Source organism: Myripristis murdjan, chromosome 8 (genome assembly GCF_902150065.1).
Source record: "Myripristis murdjan chromosome 8, fMyrMur1.1, whole genome shotgun sequence".
Taxonomy (NCBI): domain Eukaryota; kingdom Metazoa; phylum Chordata; class Actinopteri; order Holocentriformes; family Holocentridae; genus Myripristis; species Myripristis murdjan.
The window spans coordinates 7,487,219-7,508,079 of record NC_043987.1 but is presented as its reverse complement, the minus strand read 5'-3'; the positions used below and the strand labels follow the sequence as shown (position 1 = coordinate 7,508,079).

Below are 20,861 nucleotides of genomic sequence, written 5' to 3'. Positions count from 1 at the left end.
AGAATGACTTACAGAGAGCGAGCGAGCGAGCCTCAGTCCCTGGGTCACCAGCTAATAGGAGCATAAAGGTCACAGTCATAATGCACAGACATTTATTTTGGGCCCTGAGCCATGCCTCAGCTTTAATGAGCACCGGGCCAGACTGGATAGGACTATTTTCAGGGGTTTTGTTTGATAATTCAAGGAAGATTAAAGCACGGCCGATTCCCTGCAGCTGATTTGATCAAGCTCAGCTCATCGCAGCCTGTTTTCTTGAGCTTGTCTCCATCTCTGTGTCATGTAATTACAGGCTGTATATTTCATTTGATTCCTGTCTTCATAACTCAGGCTGGGGTTCGTCCCACCCTGGCATGATGAGCGCAGGCGGAGAAACATGACCCGACAGGTAAAACCGCACTGGATGGATTTGTACCATCCGCTGATGGTTTTCTAAAATGATGTTTCACCTGCACAGCAAACTGACAAACTAATGATTTAATTTGGACTTTCAAAATGGGCTTATTAAATTGGCACTGCCAACTGCAGGTTTGTCTCAGCCACTCCCCAAGGGAAAAAAAAAAAAAAAAACCCACACCCGGGATGTAACACACACACACACACACAGAGAGAGAGAGAGAGAGAGAGAGAGAGAGAGAGAGAGAGAGAGAGAGAGAGAGAGAGAGAGAGAGAGAGAGAGAGAGAGACCTACAGGTCACATGATGGAGGTGTGTGTGTTTACGTGTCAGGGTCACACCTGTCGGGCGGTGCCGGTGGAGGGGCGTCAGTTGCTCTCAGTGCGGCCGGCGGAGCGGATCAGCCGGTAACGGGAACAGTAATGGCCAAGAGTTGATCAAACATGGCCAGACAGAGGAATTACAAAGTTTACCAAAGAAGGAGATTACATGAAGTAAACTGTACAGTGTCCGGCGCCAAACTGTTGAAAGGTTTTCACCGCAGACAAGGAATTAGGACGCTTTTACACAACTTGGTTCCCCCAGAGTCTGGAGAAGTTTAGGAGAGAAGCGCGCTTTGGGGATTTTTTTTTTTTTTTTTTTTTTTTTTTAACTATTTTAATTTACTCTTTCTTTCTGCCTGTTGCTTTTCATTTGGTCTCGAGTCATGGCTCTGTCCCAGATACAGTGCCTGGACGATAACCACGTGAACCCGCGGACGCACGAGTCCAAACCGGAGTTCCTGTACTGCGAGGACCAGCGGCTCGCGCTCGAGTCTCTGCTCCGGGACGGTCGCGAGGCGTTCGTGAAGTTCCTGGAGGCTCGCGGCCTGCGGGGCTTCCTCTCGGACCCGGAGCTGGAGGCTTTCACCCGGGTGGTGGAGCCTTACGACCCGGGATGCGAGCTCTTCCCGTCGGATGCGGAGGACGACGAGCCCCCGCTGTCGCTGCACTACTGGCCGGAGCTGTCGGACACGTCGGTCCCCCGGTTGGACCTGGGCTGGCCGGACTGCACGTCCTACCGGGGGGTGACGCGCGCCAACGTGTACGCGCAGCCATCGCTCAGTGGCGAGGGGCACATCAAAGAGATTGTAAGGAAAGCAATTGCGCAGGCGCAAAAGGTAATTGGGGCCGCCGGAGTGGAATAAAATCACATTCATCAAGGTTTATTGGTTTGATATTAACTTTATTTCAGCACTTTCTATTTCCTGCCACTGTCACTCTGCCATTCTCATCCCTCAAATGATTTTAATGCCACTTTGTTCCCTCCAGTTGTCCAGACACCCAGGGGATCCGCTGGAAAATGACTAACAGTTTAATTTTACTGCAATTTAATCCGGTAGATAATTCATTAGAATGTATAAAATGACCATTCTAATCACAGAATAGCTTATAAATCCACTTTCACCTCCATTATCTCCTCACACAGTGTAGATAATTATAGGCTCAGTTCAATACTGAATCATCCTCTGGGGGTCCCTGGGGCCAACTCGGACAAAATGAGAATTTGTGGCTTAATTCAGAATATGAATATGTTTTAGAGCACCAGCTTTGGTATAAGACCTATAGACCTCAACCATAGACCTGTATAGACCTATAGACCTCTATGTAGGCCTACCTCTCAGGCTGACACACTGAAGCCCATGATCACTAATTGCAATATAATTTTTTATCATATAACTAAACCCTAATCGTCATTTTGAAGTCATTCCTATATTATAAAACTAGCAAGTATAGGAGGGAAAATATGCTGATGGATTTTGGAATTCATGTGTGGCCAAGAGGCAGTAACCACAGTTTCCTCTGTGCCTATTTAAAAGATTGGCTCTCATGTTGACACTGTGTTGCTGTTAACAACCCATGGCTCTCAATCAGTCGCAGGTCAGAGTACAGCGTGTTGGCTGACAACTACAGTGAAGAGCAAAGGCAAAGTGCGGCCTGATTAAAGCTGCATTATCAGGGCGTAAGAGACACATCAAACAGGCCTTTCACACTGGGCTGTGACTGTCACGCACAGGCAGCCGGAGCATCTAGGCTTTGGTGCACGGATGTGTCTGTTCATGCAGCTGACTCCAGTGGCCGACTGATATGGGTTTTTCCATGACCAATGCCGATATTTAGAAGACAGTGCATCCTGTGGCTGATGTATAATGCTGATATCATCAGTAATAATACTAACAAATGGGATGCAAAATTGCTCAAATTCAAGCAAGATTTGTTTAACCCTAATTTTATTTGCTTTGTCTCTGTTTGCTTAAGTAGATCTGCACTGTCTGTGCTGTACTAAATAAATGTCCACAGGTAATCCAAAAAAAAAAAAAAGAACAAAATATGACTAAAATTATAGTGCATTGAACAACAGCATTTATCTGTAGGTAAGGGGGAGCATTTACATTGTTCCACAGCATCTACACTGACAAAAGCTGCTGAATTTTTTTGTTTACCAGCCTCATGAGTGCAGATATCGGCCGATGCCAGGTAGCTGAAAATGTCAGAAATCGGCCCAGTTAACTCGCCGGCTGATTAATCGGTGCGTCTGTGGCTGACTCATTTGAAGGGCGGTGTTTATGGCGCATTTTATAAGCAACTTTTCAGTGCCATGTGCTAATTGACAGAAACCTCCCATGGGTACTTTCCTGAAATGCTGACAGGACCAGAATGCTAAATGGGTTGTGTAAGTGGCATCCTCAGAGATCCACCTTGCTTAATTATTGTCTTTGTTTCTCCTGGTGCAGGATCAAACCTGTGATCATGTTTTCCTCAAACCTGCAGAACAGCGTGTATCTTATTTATTTTGGCACACAAGAATAAACACAATAATTTGACTGACAATGGCCTCATGTTTTTGTAGGCTTGATCCCTGCTGTGTGTTTGTGTGTGAGTGTGTGTGTGCATGTTTTTTACGTCTTGATGCGTTTCCGCGTGTCTCCAGGTGATTGCAGTGGTGATGGACATTTTCACCGACGTGGACATCTTCAGGGACTTGATGGACGCCGGCTTCAAGAGGAAAGTTTCGGTCTACATCCTGCTGGAACGCACAGCTCTACCTCACTTCCTGTCCATGTGTCAGAGGGCCAACATGCACACCGGGCACCTCAAGGTGAGAGGAGGAGGAGGAAATGCACATTTGATGTCGCTCAGGCTTTGAATTTAAAGGAACAGTTGACACAAAATACAAAAAATATATATATTTCCCCTGTTACCCCTACTGTAGTCTATCCATACAGATATTTGTGTGCGATTTGGTGAGGTTTCCAGTTTCACACAATCTTCCAATACAATGGGCCTTGATGGGTATTGTTTTGCGTAACTCAAGTGGTCAAACGTGTACTTATGACAGAATCAGCATTAATAGCTTTTTCTAAATTCAGTGATACAGAATATCTATCTATCTATTCACCACTAATTTATACTTGCTGGGGGTCGATAGATACAGTTTGCCGGTGTTCTTTGGGTGGAAATAGTTCCCAGTGAAAATCTTGGCGTCCAAGAGCTGCCGAGTATGCCAAACATCTGTGTCATTGTTTTGGAAAGCTGTTGCTGTTGAGTTTTTTTACATCTACAGTTGTGATGACTGTATTGGGCTTGAGGGAGACAGTAAAGGTTGTGGAAAACTACTAACCTTGCCAGATCACGCAAAAATTTATCGGGATTGATTGTTTACACAAGAGGGGAGAGTGGGAAAATGTCACTTGTTTTGTATTTTGAGTCAACTGTGCCTTTAATAATGAGTTTAAGTTGGTTTTTAAATTAAAAAAAAAAAAAAAAAACACTTCTGGTGAAGCAGGAATGACTGAAAAATAAATGTTCAACTGGTGCTTGGACTATCGTTGCAGTAGCACTTGGTGGAACTTGTGACTGTTTGTTTCTCAGAAATTATAAATAGTCATCTTTTTTTTGAGACTGGCAAGTTTCTAGTGGTGTCACGCACACAAGTACCTAGTAAATTTAATTTTAATTGAAAGAAAAACAAGAAATTGGAGTCATGAGATTGTCATGAATCATAGATAAGTGCAGGCACATGCTCGCTCATGATCTCTCTCTCTTCTCTCTCTCTCTCACACACACACACACACACACACACCAAAGCTCAAACAACAACAAACCCTTCTAACTGGCACTGCACTGTAGGTGAAGCTGTTACCTCACTGTGTCTACCATTAACAGAGCTTTCTCAGACAGCCGTCACCTAATTGGATGGTAACCTTGAAAAACGCCGGTAGTATAAAAGATTTTATTCATGCCCCTACAAGAAAAAGTGATTTACATATTTATGGGCAAATGTGACATCGCTTCCAGTATTTTTATTGCTGCGAAATAATTCACTTAATCTTGCTGTCACAAAACAAAATGGATTCAACCCAACACAAACACACAACTCAAGTTAGGTGTGTATTGTTATTTTTTATTTTTATGTAGTGATGGAAAGAATATTGTTTCTCAAGAACAGCATTTGGCAGGCTACCAATCATATGATTAGCATCCAACTGTGCAATATTGGGTTTATGGCTGTGTGATAAGAATCAGTATCATCTGTGCAGTACCGAGCAGCCGTCATTATATTGGAAACACTGCTGCTCGGGTGTTGCTCCTCCCTGAAGGGAATTGTTCACAAAATCCTGGAAGAGGTGCTGTTGGGGAATGTTTGCAATGTGGCATCCGATGCGCTAATCAGAGCTGTGACAATCCTCCAATCCTGTAATGATGATTATTATCTCAAAAAGACTTGAAAGTAATGAGTCGTCTTCTTTCTTCAAGAATAGTAACGCTATCAGTATTCTTCTGTTTCTATCTCAAGTGTAAAAGACAGAAGAAACGTTTGTTCTTTAAGTTCTACTAAAAGCTCTACCTCTTATGAAGTGTAGTTGAGGCCTTTCCTCTACACACACATCAAATCTCCAGCAGGGTTTGACACATTTCTCACAGCACGGTGAATGCACAGATCCTTCACCAGCTCCACATTTGCATACTGTGCAAATGAATCCATTCAGTGCAACACGCTTGACTCACAAAAGGCAGGTCGGATTAAATGTGAATTACGACTCAGAAACAGCATCTTGAAAAAGAAAAGAAACGGGCCTGTTGCTGTGCGTCCAATCAGCTGCAGTGGCTCCATGTTGCAACTTGTTGTCAAGCAGGAGAAGAGAGAAGCTTTCTGTAATCATGGATGAAGCAACCCGCCCGTCAATGAGAACGCTCATGGATCAGGCGTGTCTTCACATTTGTTTGCCGTAAGTAGGGACCCGAGCACATGAAATACCAAATACATAGGGCTCAATATTAAAAATAAACATTGTGCTGATTGGTGATGTTGCAGGCAGGTTTAGGCTCGCTGTGCTAAACTGCAGTCATAAAGTTTTCTGTTTTCCAATAGAGAGACTGACCTTTGAATCCTCCTCACCAACCAAGGAGAGATGTTGGCATCCACAACAGTTTAATGACCTAATGTTCAAAGGAAACGAAACTTCATGCCATTAAAACGTTTTACTACATAGATTCCACAGGAATTCAGAAGAATGAATGTTTTCTGTTGAGTCATTCTGACATTCTCACGTGTCATGTTTGGGAACTCTGTCATTTAGTAATGATATGTGTGAAATGCGTCCCTGTTCAGACCAAACGCAAAGTGTCGCGGGTGCGTGTGTTTGCACCTTTCATGACGCTGAAATTAGCATCATTTGTGTCGCCCGCCACAAATTCACATCTTTTCGTGTCTTAGCATTGACTTTGCATGTAATCGAGCCGTGTTAAGAACTCGCCTCGCGTTTGGTTGTGAACACACCTTCAGGGTTTATCTCAGCTTCCCAGTGCTCAGTCTCCACAGAAATTTGGGCTATTCAAGTAATGACCCGTGGGCGACAGATATAAAACTGACCAGTTTGCAAATAAATGTGCTTTTTTTTTTTTTTTTTAAAGTGAATATGGAAGAAAAAAATTCTTAAAGAGAAAACAAAAAATTAACAGTAATCACAGTCACACACAATAATTGCCGTTGGCTCCTGTAGTTGCAATTTGTGTTTGGTCATTATTAAAGATAAAGAAAAAGATTTTCCTTTTCCTTTTTTCTAAAAGTGGTGATTTAATTTCTACAGTACTACTTCAGAGAGTAATTATTTACTCTACTTGTTACATTACCTTTGTTTTACACCCTCAAACGAATGTGCGCTTGTGCTCTTTGTGCCCTCATTTCCAGTCTAAATAGTCTAAATAATGGCAGACACTTTGGCAGAAACTTTATTTTACATTATTTTTTACATTTTATTTTACATTATTTTACTTTATTTTATTGTGTTTTTATAAAGCGAAAGCCTACAGCCTTAAAGTCCAACTTTCTGAGTCGTATCTACCACTTCACCGGCTCAATCATATGCACTCTACTCATACTTCAAATATTTATGATGCTTGAAGGCAGCATAGGATGAGGAGAAAAGAGGCTAAGAGGCTGAAAAGGCTTAAGAATCTGATGAAAGTTACAAGGTACCTCTTAAATTATACTGAAACTGGAACAGTAAAGCCATATTTTACTATGTTACAGGAATAAATAATGCAATTACAGTAATGAATTTCTTTTCTCTACTCAGATTCACTTAGTTATTCAGTTACTGCAGCAGATATGATCCAATGGTTACTGTATTCAGAGCCGTGTTTGGCAGCTGTGGTAGTTAGGACATTGTTTGGCAGATAGCAAGGGATGCCATATGTTTAGATCAGTATTTGTCAAGCGGTAATGAGATGATTAATACACAGGGAGCAGTATTTAGTAAATCAGGCTAAATCTCCTCTCGGTTTCTGGAGTCGTTAATAGAAACACCCACATACACACACTGGCATGGGCTATCGGGCATGCACAACACGCACAGGAATTTGGACAGACAGACACACACAGATAGCACAGGCCCTTTTATGCAGCACACACACACACACACACACACACACACACTCAGTTGATTCCAGGTTTGAGGCATTCTAGCTATGTAGATCAAAATCATGCTGGGAGTGTCATGAGCACGCACAGTTATCTCCCTCTCCCTCTCTCTCTCTCTCTCTCTCTCTCTGCCTCTTTCTCTCCCTCTCTCACTCTCAAACACACAGACACAGACACACACAGACACACACACACACACACACACACACACACACACACACACACACACATATGCTATGTCCCTGGCAGCTTATGCCTTGAAGGAACTAAAGTGAACAGAAAGGCAGTAACAGTCTGACAGACTCTCAGTACCATCTGGATCTGGGTTATAAGCATAAGGCACCCCACAGTCTCGTGTGCCAGTTTGTGCCACATAAACATAAACATATCGCCAACGGTTACACATGACAGTTGCATGAGATCGCTTTATTTTGTCATCCTTTTTTTCCCTTCTTCTTTTTAAGTTTTATTGTGATTGTAGCTTATTTTTGGTTGTTTCATTCTATTGTCGTCACACGCTGGAGGAAAAAAAAAAAAAGCTCTCAAGCTCTCACTCTCGAGTTCTCAATTTGAAGTTTATCAGGCTTGCATTGTGATGCCCAGTCTACAATATATGTGCACAGTTTAAATGTAATACAGATATAAATGCAGTGTCAGGTGATGGCAGGCATTGCCACACTGATGTAATTGTTCCTTATGCTGTCAACTGAGATTAAGGCCTGTATGGAAACTGTATGGATGGTTGAGGAAAAAAAGGTAAAAGAATATTTTCCATTTTTATTATTAAGTGGGGATTTACTGTCTGAGATGTTATGCTGAACTGAGCCAACAACAAAAACACACATTTACACACATCTACAGCCCCCTCTGCAAGATGAGAAGAGCTGCACAGGTAGTGGCAGGTGTAATCAGGATCAGTGACAAGGCTGACTCCAAATCTGAAAAAGTGAGGAGTTTGTAGGGATGTGAGGAGGCGAGACTGGTCTGTCGGATGAGAGAAAGACTGGCAGGATGAGGAGGATGGAGGAGTGACAGCTTGGGGATAAGTCTGACAAAGACGGAGTGTGTGGAGGAGTGGAGGGACAGGATGGGAGGAGGAGAGGCTGAGTGGAAAGCCGCGCTGACATGAGTGAGGAGGTGACAGACAGGCATCTATCTCTTCCTGAGGCTGTCAGGAGGGGATGGCAGGCAGGCATTTGATGTCTCAGAGGGGGGCAGACAGTGGGAGGTAAACACACACAGGGAGGTAGTGTATGCACACACAACCAGCAAACATACCTGGGAACTGGGGTTGAAAGTTCTATGTATGGGTTTTTAACATCAATAAAACATTAATTTTGAGACATATTCCAGCATCTACACTACATTTATTGTTAGCGCTTTATATATTTAATCAAAGGAAAAACATTGACGGAAAGGCGCTCATTTACAGAACTGTCAAGAGTACCATGAAACAAATGAATATCCAAAAATGAACAATAAAGACAATAAAAATGGATAAATTATTAAAATAGATCATGATCCAGAGAAGGGAAGCTGTCAGTCCTCACAGTTTGCCCGTGGCACTTGAAGTTGGAGAAAATGCTGGGAACAGGTTTGGTACAGTCCAGAGTCCCAGCGTGACACTGAACTCATATAGTAAGGTGATTCATTAGTAAGGACCTCATAAATTAAAATGCACCAATGCAGATCACCAGTGCAGTGAAGGCCACGTTACTTTTCTGTGCAGAATGCAGTGATGGGTGTAGACGCTGTCTCTGGTGATGAATCGAACAGCAGAATGTTATACAGCATCAAGGTGCTTAGGAGTAATGTCTGCTGCATGCCAGTAAAAAAAAAAAAAAAAAAAAAACACCACTATAATCAAGTACTTCCAAGTGCTTCCAAAACTCTCTGTCTACAGGAGTCAGGGAAGCAGGCCATGTTCCTGTACAGATAGCCAAGTTTTAACTGCAACTTTTTAACAAGGTTGCCAGTGTGGATGTTAAAAGTGAACTTCTCATTAGTCCAAATAGCTAGGCAGTTTTTGAATAACATTGCTATTTAAAGTGCAAGTCTCAGGTTTATGAGTTTCTCTTGCAAAGCATTGAAGGAAAGCTGCAGGCTATCAACAGGATCAACAGAGTGGTATATAAACGTATCATCAGCGTAAGGATGGATTTTACAGGAACTTGAGACAGACACAATATTTTTGATATAAACAGGGAAGAAAACGGCTTAGAATTAGCCCTGTGTAACACCTTGGGTTATGAAATCTGATGATAATGAGCCACTTTGACACTGAAAACTATTTGCAAAATAATAAAAAAAAAAAAAAAAAAAAGAATAAAAAACTATATGTGGGGCAGCAGATTCAAATGGTGTGTAAAAGCCTTTAATCTGTTTTTATTGGTTTACAGCATAAACTATATTGCTTTACGGCGCAACACAGGAAGAGAGCACGGTTGCCTCCTGCTGTTGCTTTCTGCTCAAGAATGTTAGTTTGCATCAGGCATTTTTTGACAGGAAGTCCATCCCTAATCCTTAAACTAACCTTAACCTCTTTAGCTGTCAAAACTGCCAACAGGAAACATTTAATACAAACTTTGACCAGTATCATTCTTCCATTATTAACCTTTACCTTTTGATTTGTTGTGTCCTGTGGGTAGAGATTTACCACCAATGACCATACACAGTGTGCAAAATAATAATAATACTAAGAATTTTGGCAAATAAGGTGACTCAGCAGCATCCCATTAACCCTATAAAGCCTGCAAAATGTAAAAAAAAAAAAAAAAAAAAAAAAAAAGATTTTTCATAAAATATGTTATTACATACGCTTTTTCTGTTGTATCATATATGACAGTACTTGAAGTGCCAATGGTATGTTCCAGGGTGAACAGTGGAAGTGTCCAAAGGTATACAACAGTATTTTGGTCAAGTATTGATTGAACTGAAATGGAATGTGTTATTTGATAACGTGTATCATATATGATACAAATGGCTTTATAGGGTTAACTGGGAAAGGGAACACAGACATTTAAGATGTTATAATGGGTGTATTTTTACATAAACTGTGTTACTTGTGCAGCTTTAAGGCTCACTCCCTACAGCCTAGAGCAACACACACACACACACACACACACACACAAGCAAACCTTGTTGATTTTATCTAATCAGTTAGCAGAAGGAATGAACTTAGGGAAAGCGAGAGAAGGGTGGCGCTGAGGTGAGAGAGAAAAACAAAAACAAGTTCTTCCACTGTGAGAGAATCCAGGAATAAGCTGCTGCACAAAGACATGAAGATCTTTGTAAAATTCTTTGCTTGAAATTTATGAACTTCTGCACTTCTGCTGCACTGACCTGTTGGCTGTCCCTGCACTCTGCTGAGAAAAAAGAAAGAGACAGTAAGAAAGCATGAAAGAAATACAGCATCAATAGAAAACTGAGGAAGAATACAGAGAGCACATAGAGAAGAGTGTTCACCTTCAGCTGCTTTCCATAATCTCTTATCTGAAATGTCTTTACAGTCCTTTATGACAGTAACACTCACTACTTCCAGTTTACTGTTGTACATGTTAGTTCACTGTGTTTAAATTGCTAGCACTGTCTCATATTAATATACTGTTATACAGTGATCCTAGTCTGTCACAGTAATTGCCCCAGTCATACAGCCAGAGGCAGGCCTATGGAGTTTCCCTACTTGTTTTACTGTATTTACATCATCAACTAGCCGAAGGAGTATTTACATAAAAAGTGAAGTGGCCCCATAAAATCATAAAAATAACTTATCTAATGTTGTTCATCCAACTAAAATGGCTGTTCGATACTTTGTGTTAGTTATTTGTTGCTGTTTTCATTTCAAGTTAATATGACACTTGCACTGAATGGTGTAGTATTCATAACTGTAGCTCTGAATTATGAGCAGACATGAAATTTTTACTCTCTCTGTGTGTGTGTGTGTGTGTGTGTGTGTGTGTGTGTGTGTGTGGTAGAACCTTCGTGTTCGCTGTGCAGGAGGAGCAGACTTCTACACTCGGTCCAGTACCATGGTCCGAGGCCGGATGGGACATAGATTCATGTTCATAGACGGAGACAAAGCTGTGTCTGGGTCATACAGGTCAGTGTGTGTGTGTGTGTGTGTGTGTGTGTGTGTGTGTGTGTGTGTGTGTGTGTGTGCGTGAGAGAGAGAGACAGCACATATGTGTGTGAAACCAGCCAGAATATCTGTGGGTGTTCAACCTGTCTTTGTCTTTGTGTGTGGCATCGAGAAATATGAATAGAGAATGTATTGTGCCTAATGAGGAACTGCCTGCTGCACATACTAGCGGAACAGGTTGTGTTTGTGAGAATATTTTCTATGTATAAAAGAAATGTGTTGAGTGTGTTAGTGAGTTCTGTGTACATTTTTGAGTTCTGTATGACAGTTATGTTCTTCTAATCCAACTTGAACTTTCCTTTGTGGCTGGTCCCGTTATTTATGATTTTAATCTGTTTTCTTGGCCTCAAGATGCTTTATAGTGCAGTGATGCATGTTTTGTTAGTTCCTGGTTTCGGTGAAATAATCTCACTGTGTGTTGGTGTGTATGTGTGTGTATTTGTGTGATCTGCAGCTTCACCTGGATGTCATCGCGGCTGGACAAACACCATATCACCGTGGTAACAGGCCAGGCAGTGGACGCCTTTGACCGGCTATTCTGTCACCTCTACATGACCTCCAGCGCTGTTGACCTTCGACAGGTCGTCACGGAGACCGAACCTGAGCCGGAGCTCCTCCCACAGCCACTCTCTGTTGCGCCTCCCTCTGCTGAAGTTGCTCGGAAGCTCTATAACCCCAAATACGCCCTTCTTGCCATAGGCAACAGCAGCTTCAATCCCACCTCCTCCTCTGGCCGCAACAGCCCCAAAGACCCCAATCCCCAAAATGAAGCGCCCCCAGAAACCAAGAGGAGGAGGCGGAGGGGGGCTAGCAAAGAAGCTGTAGAAGCACCCCCCATTCACCCCGGGATAGCCAATCTGGAGAAGGCAAACCTGATCCCATACCTGCCTACCTGGCCAGAGCCCGACCCTCCCAGTGATGTCATCGGGTTCATTAACATTAGGGACGCAAACCGGCCAACACAGGTTCATCTGCAGCGCTCTGAGATGTTTGAGACCAGCCAGGCGATCAGGTTCAGCAGCCCAGTCAGCATGCCAGAGAAAACCCTGCCAGAGGTCGCCAAGCCCATGCGGCCCACTGCTAAAAATGAGGGGAAACAGGGAGTCCAGGCAAAAGTTAACACCAAGGTGTCTGTGGAAGACCGAGCACAGCAAATTCAACCCAACACGGAGCCTTCTAGTGTTAAAGTTAACACACTAACACCAGAGGAGAAAGCACATCTGCCCGGACCAAATACACACACTGCTGAACTGAAACTGGGCAACACACACAATTCTACCCATAACTCAAAATCTCAACCTGAAACAGAGACTCACAGGGAGGAGGCTAAAATGCCTGCACTCAACACTGAGCATAATCTGCCCTCAGACACACCCAGCAGCCAAAACACCACTCTTCACCTCAACGCACACACACCTCAGAAACTGAATAGCGATGTGTCCAGACCTGGATACGCGATGCCTCACACTGTCGTCACAAATGACACTAAGCCGGAGCCCCTCCCTGTGTTGAAAACAGAAAACACTACACAAACTGAACCTAGTTTAAACACACACAAGGAATCCATGTACAGTTCACATACCCTCGACTCACACAGCCCGCAATCCTCTCACCCTGCTGGCTTGAGCACAGATACTGAAAATGATTCAGTGCCTTCAACTATCAGTCTAGTTCCCTCATCCTCCATCAGCTCCATGCCAACCTCCTCTCTTTCCTCTCCCCCTGTTACCTCTTCTTCCATGAACTTAGATCCTCCCATCACATCTCTCCCATCTCCTCCCCTCACTGCATCCTCCACCTCCACTCCGCCTGTCCCTAAGCCTCGTACCGTCCAGCTGGTTATCAAAGGCAGCGGTGGTCTGGACCTGCCGGAGGTCAGTGTAGCCATGAGGTCTGGGAGCCTGGCCAAGACTGGGCCACTGCCGGACCACAATGAGCCCGCCAAACTGCCTGTGACTGCAGCTCTAACACAGTCAGGATCCGACCCTCTTCCCCACGTGGAAAAAGAAACTGAAACTGTGCCAACACCACAAAATGAGAGTGGAGCAAAAAATGGAGTACAAACAGGCACTGAGAATAATTTGTGGAAACCTGCAGAAGGACGTTTGGCCGCACAGCAAACACAGAGTGTGACTTCACAGGAAAGAGAGGGAATTTGTGAGGCATTAACTGGACAACGGTCTGATCGCAAGAACAGAGCAGCAAAACAAATGGATGCTGGCACCAAACTACAAGTCCAGTCAGATGTTTTGATGGCCAGTGCACCACAGACAGACCATGTGAATTTCAAAGACATAACGCCAAGAGGGGTTGAGAGCAAGACTTTGGCATTTAAAGAGCTCAATATTACACCAAAGCCACTGATGGACTGTGTGACCCCATTACCAATAGACACCAAAGTCACAGCAAGACCGCCAACAGGCCGTGATTCCTCAAAAGCACCAGGTGAGAATGTAAAACAACCAAAAACAGAACTTGCAACAGCAAAGGAACCTCAAAGAATTTTGAATTGTGTATTGAAACCACAGAACAAAGGTCCATTGGCATCTGTGGACTCTATAACCCCTGAAGTTGGTGCGAACATTCTTGTTTCTGCAACACATACGCATAAACACAACCCAGTTTTGGACACACACACACCCAAACACAGTGTTGATGGTACTGCACCACTTGACAGTTGCCTACACACACACAAGTCAACACACAACACACAGGACAAGTCAAAACACTGCACAGACAACATGCTGAACACTACAAAACCCAGCACGCATGGCACTTTTCAAGAATCCCAACAAAACACCAACATCAAAGGAAGCTCACAGATATCCAAAAAATCCATGTACCTTCATTTTCCCGATTCGGCCACAAACACACCAGAGCTGCGTTCCCCAACATCTGAGAGAGACCCACGGTCACACACACCTTTTTTGCGCACTCCAACACCCGACAAACTCCACCCTCGTACACCCACACCAGACTCACGAACACATACTCCAGACCCACGCTCATCCACTCCAGATTTTCGGACCATGTCAGATGTGAGTGATGGGTACCTTTCTCCAAGGGAGGACTCCACTCTCTCCAACACTTCAGAGGAGTATTATGAATGTAGCAGCTCTCCTCTCCATGACCCCGTCTTTGACCAAGTGGATTATCTCAGCCACTGGACAACGGAGGATTGTATTCACTCTATGCTGACAAATACTGCCACCACTGCAACTCCAACCACCGCTGCTAAACCCACTCCAACTAGTCCTTTGTGTATAAAGACTAGTGCAAGTGCTATCTCATATGGTGCTTCAGATAAGGATATGTCTGTTAGTGATCCACAAAGATTACCTGGTACTTCTATGAGAACCTCCTCTTCCTCTGTAATTGATTGGAAAGAGAAGCTGACAAAAGAAGAAGGGGAATCCACAAAGGAGAATAGAGGAGAAGATGAAGAAGAGGAGAGGAAAATGATTGTGACAGAGAGATGGAACAGGACAGAGAAAGCATCCCGCATTTCCCAGGGGACAGAACGGGGCAACAGCTGCCTACCCTCAGAAACAAAAAGAACCACTAACCACTTTACAGAGGAGCCAGGTACGTCTGAAATGTTGCCTAAAACAGAAAAAAATGAGGATGCTAAACCCCAAGCCCCCAAAAGAAAGAGGGCACTCACAATAGGAGATGATGTGGTTGCCGGCAGAGCAAATAAACCCCAAGAGTTGTCTAAGAAGGGAGCAGAAACAGAAGAATTGCTTGCTGAATTTAAAGCCAAGGAGCAAGAGAGGCCAGAGGAAGTGAATTCAGGTGGAGAGAGAGCAGCAGAAACAGCAGCACTTGGACCCAGCAGTGTGGAGAGGAAAGACAGGCTGCAGCCTGCCAGAGACGCCAAGGGAAAGAAGGTATGAAGGTTATGGCTGCACAGGACAGCAACCACATAATGAACACACTGTACCGCATTCACAAGAACTTGCCTCATGAACTACAACTGACATCTGATCTAAAGTCACTATGTTGGCTAGTCTAACCAAAAATTTGCTTAATTGGCTACCCTGCAGTGTTGCATTCAGCCAACCATAAAACTACAAAATTATGGCAAGGAATCATCAAATCTGGTAATCACCTACTGGTAAAAATATGTACTGGAGGCTTGATAGTTTACAGTTGAACAAAAAACTAGATACAGTGTTTTTGATATGAGTGACTAGCAAGAGACTACAGTTAAAAATCAAACCAGGATTTTTAGCTGTGGAGTTTTAAGAATTGCTGCAGTTTTAGGGTAAGATCAATAAAAAGATGCTTCTGCATAATGGGCCAGTGACAAGTATGTCAGTCTTGCCTGCATTGAGCATTAAATCATTAAATTGAATTACAGGACATCAGCCTTAAATAGCACACAGACATACCTCAAGGTTAGCCAATGCACGTCAGTCATTGTGCTTGATGGGGATGAAGATCTGAGTACCGTTGGCATAACAGTGGAAGCTGATGTCATAGCTAGGTAATATCATGTACATGTAGATAGAGAATAGGAGAGGGCCAAAGATCGAACCCTGAGGAACACCCTAAGCTCTTCATAGTCAAAGGTCACATTAGTATAGTGGACACACTGTTTTCTCTCTGAGAGATAGGACTTAAACCAAGAGAGCGCAAGGCTGTCGATACCAATTCCCAATATTGCCACTGGGCTGGAACAAAATTCAAATTCCCTGTCACAAATTCCAGCTGCTGAGGCGACGAGTGTCTCCAGGATCTTTGTTGGGCAGAGTTTCATGTTCCCAATGTGCACCTTTAGTTCCCTGTCGGTTTTTGAAGAATGATCAGATGCAGTTCGGACAGACTCAGGCGAGGTTCTCACCGAGGTGGTATAATGCTCCACCAGTTCCAGACTGGCTTAAAAATTGGCTTAAATATTGAATATGTGTCAAATATTTGAAAAAGTCATGTGCACATAAATAATTTAAATCTCTGTGTGTGTGTATGTGTGTGTGTGTGTGCGGTCTGTTGAGTATGCACCAACAGAGCATCACTAAGTTGAAACACACGACAGTTGTTCATAATTGAAAAAGGAGATTGTGTGTGCATGAAAGTGACACACATTTAATGAACCATATATTCACACAAATAGAATATTGATGAACTGGTAAAAAATTGATAGAGTTAAACATTTACTGACAAAGCTTTTGTTCACTTACTGGTCACCCGAGTCCACTCGTTTGCTGTCTTTTAATAGCATATTCATATCAATGAGGTGTTGTTGGTACATTTTAACTCAGTTAACTCAGTTCGGTCATACATTATTTACATAAGTAAAAATGAAACACAGATTATCACATTCACACCTGAGTTACTCTGTCTTTTCCATTAGCAAGAAACTGCATTTATGTTACGCAATCCTTTGCATTTTTACACTGCATTATAGATTGGTGTTTAAGACAGTCATTTTCTCTTGTCTTCTCTCGTCTTCTCTTCTCCTCTTTTCTCTTTTCTTCTCTTCTCTTTTCTTCTCTTCTCTTCTCCTCTTTTCGTTTCTTCTCTTTTCTTCTCTTCTCTTCTCTTCTCCTCAGCCGATGAGAACTCCTTCCAGACCTCCACAATGGCAGCAGGAGGAGGACAGTCACACGCCCCCTCAGTCCCAACCTGCCTCTCCCTCCAAAACTGCTCGTCCCTACCCAACTCCCCAGCCCTCAGCGGGACGTCCTGGTGGAGGCCAGGTGGAGACAGGGACCAAATCCTCATCTCCCTCCAGACCGCCATCCAGACAGTCCCCTCCGCTCGCAGGGAGAAGGCAGACCGACACCCCCCCTGCCAAACGCAGTCCCACCTCCAGGCAGTCTCAGGGCAGAGCCAGAGCGGGACAGACACAGAGCCAGGCTTCCTACCCAAAACCCCAGCCCTCTTTTCTGCACACACACTCAAACCTGCAGTCCCAGCTCCAGACTCAGTCCCAGCCTGCCTTATCCCAGATGCAGGCGCAGCCCGGTGCGAGGCAGGGCTCAGTGGCTGTGCCTGGGCCTGGGGACACAGCAGGCCAGGCGGACGGTAAATCTCCGTTCAGTTTGTCCTTCAGCCGGCTGTACAACCTCAAGGGCTTGAAGGACAAGATGAGCAAACCCCCACCCCAGAGCAGGAGGAGCAGCACCCCCTCTCCTGCACAAACACGCAAAAGCACAGGCTAGTGACTGCCGGAACTTTGAACTATGAACTATGAAATATCAACTTTGACTTGTTGGGTTGTCCTGTTTCTCATGATGTAGGACGCACTTTACGTTGTTTCTAACATGGCAGTTTGTATCATCCTGGATGAAACCATTCTTGTATATGTTTGTATGCTGCTTTTATTTTTCTTTACTACCTTAACGGGTCCAAACAAATAGTGCCTTGGTAGGTGTTTGACACTAAAACCACTCAGCTTTGTTGATTTTATTGATCATGACATATTTCACAATAACTTGTCACGTAACAGCTGGCCCTGAAATGCAGCTGATGTCAAACAAGGAGACCCCAGACAGGAAGTGAGGTTTCTTCAGACCCTTAAAAATGCATGACTTTCTCACTGTACTTTATTCGAGGCTATATTTTAGTTAGTGGCTTTTTACATGTCCGCATCATGAACACATGATCATTTGAATTTAAATGTGTCATGTTTTGTCAAAAAAAACAAAAAAATTAAAAAAAAAAAAAAACCCTCAACCTTAGCCATAAAATAAGGGTACTAACAGGCTGGGAAGTCTTGTCTAGTCACAGAATAATCAGTTGCTTCTACAACTGACCTCTGACCCCTGACCTGTGGCCTTCAGGAATTCCTGGAAAGGTCATGACCTCTGATGGCCTGGAGGTAAAATTTTCTCATGAACCATTGCTTTCCACACAGGCATTTTTCAATTGTGGTGTTTCTGTATACCAGACACATGACCCTTTTCGTTACATTCATTTGCTGGCAATGATATGGGCTCTGTTATTATCTGTTTGTAATTCTTACCACCTCACATTCAGCCAAGAAAACAAAATCTTTAAAGGTTCAAATGGTTAACATGACAGGCAGGCAGCAATAATAATAATAATAATAATAAAATGCCTTGGTTTACATGAATTGAATGTGTTCCTGCTTTATCATGCTTTTTCCCTCCTGTGTGTGTGCATCTGCAGTCACAAAGTGTTACAGGTACCAAGCAGAATGGAAACACTGATGTTGAATGTTCCTACATTTTTTTTCTGACGCCGCAAATCTTTTACCTGATGGGTTTTTATCGTTATTTTGTATTCCTCTATTGCTGTACATTCTGTACATTGAAAGACCAAGGGAGACAAGTTATTGATTTATTCTTTGTTTACACAAAATCCCATTTAGATTCCAAATGCCGTCTCAATTTTGGCTGGAAGACAAAGTCACCGCAACTACAGCCAAACAAAGCATAAGTTATCTTCTGAGTAGCACAGTAAGCCTGGGATAAAGGAGAATTGTTACCCTAAAGACAGATACAGATGTCCTGGAGATTGTAATACAAGTGTGCAACAATGTGATGACGATGCCCTTGAATTCCTCTGCAGAAAAGGGGGGAAATATGCACCGACTTGCCATTTGCAGTGCAAATAAATTCATCAGTGAGATCATTGAAATGTCTGCTAATCTGTCCCATTACAAGTCGACATATTTAAAAAATATAGAGCACTCTCTCATACTGCTACAAACCACAGAACCAAGACTTAAAACTTGCAGCTTCTGTGTTTACAGTGTAATCAGGAGTGAGCTGGTGGACTGTCGAATGTTTGCATGAGCCTCTACATCCAGACTAGCTTTCTTTACCTGTTGCAGTAACAGTTTCAAATCAGACCCTACATCCCTTAAGACTACTTTTGGTTACACACTGTGTGTACATTTTGATTCAAGGTAGATTTCCCTCCCAGGTCTTCATTCAGATTTGTTTTTCAATGTTTATCTCAGTGCAAAGCAAGATCTGTGTCATTCAATTCAAAGACATCAGTTGGCTGTATAAAATACTGATTGTGAGTGATGAATCTCTGCCCTTTGCCGCTGTGAAAGGCTGCTCTGCATGCCAACTGGACCCCTTGCAACGTGGCACCATCCAGCCCTCGGAGTATCGCCTGACACAAGAAGAAACACTGAACATCTGATCATTTTATCTCAATGTGTTTCTTGTAGAGTCGTTGCTGTCAAGAAACTGAGGGGCAGAGAGAAACAAATACAGATTCAGTGCATTCCCATGGCGCATTTGTGGTTTTGCAAGCTCCAGTTGGTTTTCAAAACACGTTGCAAATGTGCAAATATCAGCCTTCATTCGTATCAGACTGTGAATTGTGACCAAAATGTTCTACCTTTTGGTAGAGGTGCACCGTATTTCCAATACCAAACAGTACATTCAGAAATGAAGTAATTTTTTTTCCTCTCAGATGTTGACATGAGTAGACAAAGTCGTGCTTTCTGAAAAAGAGGTTTTTCAAGATGCAGCTGAGGTGTATAACAGGATCTATTTTGGTAAACAGATCCCGCTCACAAAAGAGCTTTATGTTCTACATCACGGCGTGCAGCTGAATCTCCATGCTGCCCTCACCACTTCTCCGGTTCTGTTGATTGTGAAGCTGTCAGTCGTCATGTTTGATGCTCAAGAGACGCCGGAATCAGAGGCAAGTTAGTCGAAATGATGCGAGCTTGTATGCTTCACTGCTCTGTGACAGCAAATATGCTGTTGTGACTGCCAGTGCGATTGCTTGTCTTCTTCTACAATCAGAGCCGATGATGGAGAAACGGCGTCAGTTTGGAGAAACATTATCTCAAACAAACCACATCCATGGAACCTACGCTCCGATTTTTGTTGCTCAGGAGCTTTTGCGGTGTGCAGCTGCCCTTAGCCAAACTGTTAGCCAGCCACAGCTTAAATTAGTGAAAAAATACGATCCAAACAACTAGCAGAGCATTACGACTTGGTGCAGCCTAAAATGACTGTTTTCCTTGTTTGCAATGGCTGCTTGACCTGATTTTTCCTCTTGCTCCTTTGAACATTTCTAGCCTAATGCATAAACATTATTTGTGTTGTGGTATAAAAATATCGCCTCTAAATATGATACATGAAGTACTATTTATCTTAAAACTCCCATGCTTTTGTTTTCAGGGGACATTCCCCTGATTTGATGCGCTGTCCCTGGCTGGAGCGGTCCTAAGAAATATCCCCAGATTGCCCGGCAGCATTGGTATTATCAGGACACTCCTGTGACTTGTAGTTCTTAACAACCCATTAACCGAAGACCTCAAGAATGCTGCCCTGCTTGTAAATGAAGGTACATATCGCTGTAACAGCCTGTGTTATGGGAAGCATAAAGTTTTCCTTTTTGTTTGTAACTGGCTACAACAAAAGTGGAGG

At 43.3% G+C, this 20,861-nt stretch overlaps 1 protein-coding gene across 1 annotated transcript; it reads left to right on the top strand.

Moving 5' to 3' along the window:
- Positions 1-756: 756 nt before the first annotated feature.
- Positions 757-19,126, top strand: LOC115363744 (mucin-5AC-like). The gene is made up of 5 exons (XM_030058017.1): positions 757-1,551; positions 3,363-3,530; positions 11,330-11,454; positions 11,948-15,383; positions 17,049-19,126. Exons 1-5 carry the CDS (start codon positions 1,099-1,101, stop codon positions 17,658-17,660), a joined length of 4,794 nt encoding a protein of 1,597 aa, XP_029913877.1. The 5' UTR covers positions 757-1,098; the 3' UTR covers positions 17,661-19,126.
- Positions 19,127-20,861: the final 1,735 nt, after the last annotated feature.

What these genes read in the sequence shown, in the direction of transcription:
- LOC115363744 (XM_030058017.1), top strand. Translation starts at nt 1,099, where the DNA reads ATGGCTCTGTCCCAGATACAGTGCCTGGACGATAACCACGTGAACCCG. An exon ending in TGCACACCGGGCACCTCAAG is followed by an intron (nt 3,531 to 11,329) that starts GTGAGAGGAGGA and finishes TGTGTGTGGTAG; the next exon opens with AACCTTCGTGTTCGCTGTGC. An exon ending in GAGACGCCAAGGGAAAGAAG is followed by an intron (nt 15,384 to 17,048) that starts GTATGAAGGTTA and finishes TCTTCTCCTCAG; the next exon opens with CCGATGAGAACTCCTTCCAG.